The sequence below is a fragment of the Pinus tabuliformis genome, chromosome 9 (assembly GCF_031772625.1).
Source record: "Pinus tabuliformis cultivar Carrire ecotype Pingquan chromosome 9, CPIR1, whole genome shotgun sequence".
Lineage (NCBI taxonomy): Eukaryota > Viridiplantae > Streptophyta > Pinopsida > Pinales > Pinaceae > Pinus > Pinus tabuliformis.
Window position 1 is genome coordinate 2,009,328,718 of NC_142307.1, and position 8,062 is coordinate 2,009,336,779.

Here is an 8,062-nt window from a genome sequence, read left to right on the forward strand (position 1 = left end):
CATTTTTTATAGTTGAATATCAAACAAAATATAAAATAATTAGATTACTGGAAATGTTTTAAGCATAAGATTTTCATTTATCCAATTATTTTATATAATATATACATAGTTTTTTTAAATATACGTTAATATTATTTAATCTACACATTGAAATATTTTATTTATGTCCACATTGAATTTTTTTTATTATTAATATTTAATTGTATATTAAACATAAAGAAATTTAGCATCTTTCTTTTACTATTCTTTTTAGGAAGAAAATAAATGTTTATACTTTAATTAATTTTTCCTGGGTTTTGAAATATTTTATTATGATAAACATTAAAATAAAATAAAAATAATTAATAATTTATATGAAGTTCATATTAAATTACCATACATTACTTAACATGGCTATTCAAATAATTTATTTAAACTTTATATTGAGGAATTTTTAAAAAGTATAAAAATATATATCTTCCACACACTTAAATATAATGTTAATTTTTAATTATTTTCTCTTTTTTTTACAGTTGATATAAAATTATGATACTTTATATGGCAATCAAAATATTTTATGATGGTTTAGAGTGAAAGTAAAATATTTTTACCACATCTCCTTCGTACTGGGTTGTAGCATCAAAAACCAACCAAACACAATATTTTAATATCAACAACCAACCAACCAGCCATAGTAAATTTTATAATGTTTTTAACATCAACAACCCAACAACCAACTAACCAACCACACTGAATTTTATTATGTTCTTAACATCAACAACCCAACCAATCAACCAATCATTGTTTTATATGTGTGTAATTATAGATGGTATTGTTTTTATTTAAAAAATAATTTATTTTTATTTTAAAATTGAATATGGAAAGAATTACACATCTCCCTAAAATCTTACTTAAAATATACTTATAGAAATTATATATATATATAAAATGAGTAACAAAATAAACATATAAAATTTTATAATTTTTATAAAATTAAATCGTGTACATATAAATTTTAATATCTTTGTACATTTTAATTATAATTATTTTAATTGTAATTGAAAAAAAATACTATTACTCTTCTAACATGAAAATATGATAAAAATCAACCCACCAATAACACATTGATGCAAATGCTTGTCATTGTCAAGATGTTAATTTATTAAACTTATTTGATGTTAATTTATTAAACTTATTTTAGTCTTACCTCGAAAGAAAACATAAATTTACATTAAAAGTTCTTCATATCTACAGCTATAAAATGTAGACAGAACTTAAATACATTAAACTTTATTCATATCCACACTTTAAGGTGAGTATTACTAAATTTTATTCATATCCACACTTTAAGGTGAGTATTACTAAATTTGTATTAAGTTAATTTAAATAAAATTTTAAATAAGATTTATATGTAGTTTAACATTTATTTTTGACTAATATTTTCAATAAAAATAATAAAACTATTTATAATAAATAAATTATTTGCAATAATATAATACAAGCACATATGTTTTGAGCTGGTTTTAATTTCTTTTTAGCTTTAATTTCAAATTTTAAAAAGAGATTACATTATATTTCATGTTTATTTAACTTTTATAGAAATATTAAAATTGTATGTTTTAGTCTCATTGTAGCTCAATTGATGATCAAAGTAATGTAAAATCTGAAAAAAACTAAGAAATCCAAAATTCAAATCTCCCCAATTTTCCTCCGAAATATCAAAAAAAATATTTTAATATATAAATGATTATTAATTTTATACAGTAATAATAATTTAAATATTGTTTTAAGAAAAAATTAAATTAATAATTTAGTTTTTCTAAAATTAATTTCTCATATTTTTATATATTTATATATTTCAATATTCACAATTTTTTTTTAAAAATTAATACTATTATTTTACAATTTTATTATATATTTAAAATTTTATTTAATTAAATTTTCTGAAAACTTTCTTAATATAACCTAATTCCTATTCACAAAATAAAGTAAAAAATTGCAATAAAATTAAATTAGATGCCTCTTTGAAATATGGATTATATAAAATTTGTTTAAAAGGCATTTATGATAAGATAAGAGTGGTGTGTTATTTTTTGGAAGTTTTTTTGGTAAGTTTTTCTGGTCTAATTTTTCAGGTAGAAATTTACTGAAATCACAAGTTTGATGGGTAATTGCTGCACAATGCAAGTGTCCTAGAAGTTTTTTGAGTACTAAATCCATATATACAGTCAAAAAACCAGTTTAAATAAGACAAATCAAGATTGCACATCAAAATTGTCTGACGTAAGAAAGTCCAAAAAATCACACTACCCCTTATCTTTTTTAATATCCTTTTATGATGAGGGTTCCTATGGCCCATTTGTAGTGGCGAATTGTTAGCCTTCTTTTTTAAGTCGATGAGCCTTTACACTTCTACCACGTAATCATTAATATATGGCGAAGGATAATACGGTGATATGGGGTTTAACGGTAAGTTTCACTGGGTGAAACCCACGAGATGAGGGTTCAAATCTCATTGAGTATATATATGACCTGTTGTGTCTTGGCTAGAAGAGTAGGCGACCCCATAGTGGACGGCTCTTGTTGAGGCATAAGTTCCCTGCTATTGTGTGGTTTGCAGGGTAACTCGTGGCTTACAGGTTTATAGTGGCAGCTAGTTAGATTTGATCCTAGGTCTATTCAGCAGCTAGTTAGCTTATAGTGGTAGCTAGTTAGGCTCTTGTTGAGGCATAAGTTCCCTGCTATTGTGTGGCTTGCAGGGTAACTCGTGGCTTACAGGTTTATAGTGGCCGCTAGTTAGCCTAGGTTTATAGTGGCAGCTAGTTAGATTTGATCCTGGGTCTATTCAGAAGCTAGTTAGCTTATAGTGGCAGCTAGTTAGGCTCTTGTTGAGGCATAAGTTCCCTGCTATTGTGTGGCTTGCAGGCTAACTCGTGGCTTGCAGGTTTATAGTGGCAGCTAGTTAGCCTAGGTTTACAGTGGCAGCTAGTTAGATTTGATCCTGGGTCTATTCAGCAGCTAGTTAGCCTAGGTTTATAGTGGCATCTAGTTAGATTTGATCCTGGGTCTATTCAGGATAACTCATGGCTTGCAGGTTTATAGTGGCAGCTAGTTAGCCTAGGTTATAGTGGCAGCTAGTTAGCCTAGGTTTATAGTGGCAGCTAGTTAGATTTGATCCTGGGTCTATTCAGCAGCTAGTTATCCTAGGTTTATAGTGGCAGCTAGTTAGCCTAGGTTATAGTGGCAGCTAGTTAGCCTAGGTTTATAGTGGCAGCTAGTTAGATTTGATCCTGGGTCTATTCAACAGCTAGTTAGCCTAGGTTTATAGTGGCAGCTAGTTAGATTTGATCCTAGGTATAGTGGCAGCTAGTTAGCCTAGGTTATAGTGGCAGCTAGTTAGCCTAGGTTTATAGTGGGAGCTAGTTAGATTTGATCCTGGGTCTATTCAACAGCTAGTTAGCCTAGGTTTATAGTGGCAGCTAGTTAGATTTGATCCTAGGTCTATTCAGCAACTAGTTAGCCTAGGTTTATAGTGGCAGCTAGTTAGATTTGATCCTAGGTCTATTGCCTAGGTTTATAGTGGCAGCTAGTTAGATTTGATCCTGGGTCTATTCAAGATAACTCGTGGCTTGCAGGCCGTTGCACGTAGCCTAGGTTTATGGTGGCTTATAGTGGCAGCTAGTTAGCCTAGGTTATAGTGGCAGCTAGTTAGCCTAGGTTTATAGTGGCAGCTAGTTAGATTTGATCATGGATCTATTCAGCAGCTAGTTAGCCTAGGTTTATAGTGGCAGCTAGTTAGATTTGATCATGGGTCTATTCAGCAGCTAGTTAGCCTAGGTTTATAGTGGCAGCTAGTTAGATTTGATCATGGGTCTATTCAGGATAACTCGTGGCTTGCAGGCCGTTGCACGTAGCCTAGGTTTATGGTGGCAGCTAGTTAGATTTGATCCTGGATCTGTTCAGGGTAAGTCTCACCAGTTACCGATTATCCTAGATTTAAGGATAATTAATATATGAAAAGACTCACCTGACGCGTTCTGCGCTGACTGCCGAAATATGATCATATTCATAATAAAAGCTCAACAGATTCCCAGCCAGTTCCATCTTATTATGGGAGTTGTCTACCGATGCCTATGGGCTAATTATCCTGGTGTTTTCCAACACACTTTCTATGCACTGTTTGGGATTAATTATTTCTGGGTTTTCTCTTTCACTTTTTCAAGATCTCTCACTTTGTCAAAAAAAAAAATTAACACTATTTTGATAATGTTTTTCAAATTAATCACTTTTTATATTTTTATCTACCAACTTTACTTTTTAGTTTACATATTAAAAAAAACCATTCCATATCTACCAACTTTACATTTTGGTTTTACACAAGAAACCAGAAACACTGACCTATAAATTGTACCCGAGAATCAGTCTCATGCGCAGAAGCTATTCTAAGGCATTTAATGAGTTACTTTCGCATTATGAGCGAAGAATGCGAGATGAATGTGTGCAGATCAAATGTATTTTTATTTAATGTTAACAACGATTTGAGGCGAAGAATAAATTTATTTTTATTTAATGTTCACAACGATTTGAGGCGAAGAATAAATTGATCTATCTTTTATAATTTATAGCTCATATAGATGTTCATGCTGCTTGCTCTATTGCTCTTTTGGAGCTCAGCATTTGTAAAATACAGAGCTTAGGCATTTGCGTCATTAAGGGCCATATGGAGCAGAGCCGACGTCCAAAGAATTATACAACAAGTGATTACCTGCAATTGATGGAGGTCTGCTGGCAAAAAGCAGATCATGAGTCTTCATAAACTCCCTTGCCATATCAGGAGAAGAGATGACTAAGACGAGCTATGAGCCGAAGTAGAGAGACATGAGGGGCCCGAATTTTACGAATTGGGCTGTGTCTGGTTTTTTTTGTCTGTCTCTTGGCTTTCGATTAATTAATTCCAAGGCCGGTAAACATGTGTTCGCACTGTGGGCACAATGGCCATAATTCCAGAACATGCCCCAACCGTGGTGTGAAATTGTTTGGAGTTCGGCTAACTGATGGGCCGATACGCAAGAGTGTGAGTATGGGAAATTTGTTGCATTATTCCAACAACGCCTCTTCCTCTAATAACAGCCCGGCCTCAGCTTCAGCTATGGAGCCTTGCGAATCAGTTGCTAATGCTGCTGCTTCTGCAGATGGTTATGTATCCGATGGCCTCGTTCATAACAATTCTCGAGGAGAGAGGAAGAAAGGTACACGATTTACATTGGATTCCAAACTGTCGAGACTTTTAGTTTTGTGGACTTGAGAAGAATTCAGGTTTCTTCTCTGTTATGATCATTTGGGTTCCTTCGATTTTGAACAAAGCCTTTTGTTCTGGAATTTCTTGATTATCAGCAAATAATCTGAGTTGAACAAAATTCATGCACTATCTTCTTTCTTGCGAGCTTAAGAAGTGTGAGCTGTGAATTTCCTTCGATTTTGAACAAAGCTTTTTGTTCTGGAATTTCTTGATTATCAGCAAATAATCTGAGTTGAACAAAATTCATGCACTATCTTCTTCCTTGCGAGCTTAAGAAGTTTGAGCTGTGAATTTCCTTCGATTTTGAACAAAGCTTTTTGTTCTGGAATTTCTTGATTATCAGCAAATAATCTGAGTTGAACAAAATTCATGCACTGTCTTCTCTCTTGCGAGCTTAAAAAGTTTGAGCTGTGAATTTTTCTAGATTTCTTTGAAATCAATCAATCTCTTAGCCCTTCAGTTTTGTTGCTCTTTTCTTGTGTGACATCATTAATCCCTTTTAACTTGATGCCATAAAAAGTTTAATTTGCTTGTGTTTATTTCTTGCTTAATGATTACTAAAGAATTCAATGTTTATACTATATCATGATCTCAGGGGTTCCATGGACTGAAGAGGAACACCGCATGTTTCTCATTGGCCTTCAAAAGCTTGGAAAGGGTGATTGGAGAGGTATATCAAGAAACTTTGTGCCGACAAGAACTCCTACTCAGGTTGCTAGTCATGCACAAAAGTATTTTATTAGGCAGAGTAATCTAACCAGAAGGAAACGACGTTCTAGCCTGTTCGATATCACTGCTGAACCTATCAGTTGTCCATTACCTTCGCCTGCCTTGCCTGTATTGTCATCACGGTCGGCCTCTGATCAAGAAGAAGCCGAATCAGGTGATAATTCCGCAAATTCTGCAGATGTAGAAGCTCTTCTTCCTCAGGTTGATGAAACAGCTTCTGCTGATCTGACAGTGTTCCTAGGTTTTGTTACCCCTTATGTACCATATGGGGATGCTGATCTGACAGTGTTCCCAGGTTTTGTTACCCCTTATGTACCATACGGGTTCCCCATATGGCACACTTTTAGACCCACAATATCACAAAATTCCAATGTTTATAAGCCAACAGCTGTAATGCCAACTGCTCCAATAAAAATGGACGAATGCACAGGGTTATCCCAGTTAAGCCTCAGCGGTGGTGTTCCAGAGGCTTCTGCAATCAAACCCTCAGAACTGTCACTCAAATTACATGGAAGACCCCCCTCTAGGCAATCAGCATTTCAGGCAAAACCATCTCTCAATGAAAGCAGTAGTTTGAGTTCCAGCAGCAATGTCATCAGTGTAGTCTGAATTGCAAGGAAAAGTAGGTGTGAAGAAGATGATGGTATGGATTTTATAATGGAAACAATGGTGGTTTCCATTATGTATATATGGGTTTCTTCTGCAGCACAAAGGTTGTGTGCCTGGTTGACATTGCAATTGCTCCCAGAAATCTTCATGTCGATCTCTAGCATTGATCTTTAGTATGCTAAATGAGGCAACAATCTGTAATTGAATTCGCAACAATCTGTAATTGAGTTCTTGGCCGTGACATGTTGAGGGTACAAATCACCACAAGAGCTGAAATCAAAGAAAGTGGTATTCTGCAATTACAAAGATCCATGAATTTGACTCAAAAGAATACGGTTCTTTGCAAAGACAAGTGGTTACTCTATGGGGTCAAGGGCGAGTACTTATTGTGAAGTGACTAAATATTTTTTTTTATCAATGCCTCGTATTAATTGATTCTATTAGTTTTTAGGAAGGTGCAGGAAGTACCAGTAGGGTGTTCCTGCTTTCTTGTTTATTTTGCATTTTTTAACTGTGTAACTTAATCCAGATAGATATTAAAGAATGCATATTTGAATATTGGCTTATATTGCGATGGATTGATTTTCATTTACCCTCCAATGGTCTATTTGAATTTATGTTCTTATTCTGCTTTGCAGATACAGTTTTCAAGAAATTAACATAGTGCTAATTGCACTACAAACAAATGCCATTTTGTTGGTCGTTTGCGGTGCTGTTGGAACATTTCATGATAATGTTCCATCATTGTTCATCATGGTGAAAGAGCATTGTGGTAACGTATCATAGCTGGAATTGTGTCAAAATATCATAGTTGGAAGTATATGTATGTGTTATTGTTGGAAGTATATGTATGTGTTATTGCTTGGTATTATATAACTTATAAATGATATTGTGGGTTGATAAGAAATAGTGAAAAATTGAGATTTCTTATGGTTCTTAATGTTAATATAATTGATTGAAAATGTATAAAAAAATTGTTACTTTTGGGTTATAGTGACATTTAACATTATTAATGATCAATTAAAAAAATTAATGGTGAGACTTAGTTATTTTATGTGTGAACAACAATGAAATATTATAATTTAATGGTCAACCCACTGAACCATATTGCACTCCACTTCTTGAATCAAAACGCCGAACGATATTGCACGCCACTTCCTGAATCCAACCACATCACGGAAGGCTAGAGATGCCACGTCACAAATGAAGGTCCCACCATCTGTCCTAGTGTTAAAGCAAGAAGGAAGTACGTCGAGTAGCGTAGAAACACCCACATGATTGTTTTGTCATGATAAACACAACCACTTATCACTCATGCTGAACGACAACCTGCATGCATACCAAATGCCTTATTAAACCTGCCTTATTATGTCCACCAGCGCTTGGAATCTCATGTGGTAATGGAATTCTAGTTTTATAAATTCGTCCATTCCGGTTTTGATGTCT

At 33.7% G+C, this 8,062-nt stretch overlaps 1 protein-coding gene across 1 annotated transcript; it reads left to right on the forward strand.

Annotated features, from left to right (window-relative positions):
• Positions 1 to 4,948: 4,948 nt before the first annotated feature.
• LOC149157120 (transcription factor MYBS3-like) lies at positions 4,949 to 6,631 on the forward strand. Its single transcript, XM_089444994.1, has 2 exons — positions 4,949 to 5,228; positions 5,874 to 6,631. Exons 1-2 carry the CDS (start codon positions 4,949 to 4,951, stop codon positions 6,614 to 6,616), a joined length of 1,023 nt encoding a protein of 340 aa, XP_089301120.1. The 3' UTR covers positions 6,617 to 6,631.
• The last annotated feature ends 1,431 nt before the right edge of the window (positions 6,632 to 8,062 follow it).

Coding starts and splice junctions, on each gene's coding strand:
- LOC149157120 (XM_089444994.1), top strand. CDS start 4,949: ATGTGTTCGCACTGTGGGCACAATGGCCATAATTCCAGAACATGCCCC. Junction 5,229..5,873: donor TCGAGGAGAGAGGAAGAAAG/GTACACGATTTA, acceptor TCATGATCTCAG/GGGTTCCATGGACTGAAGAG.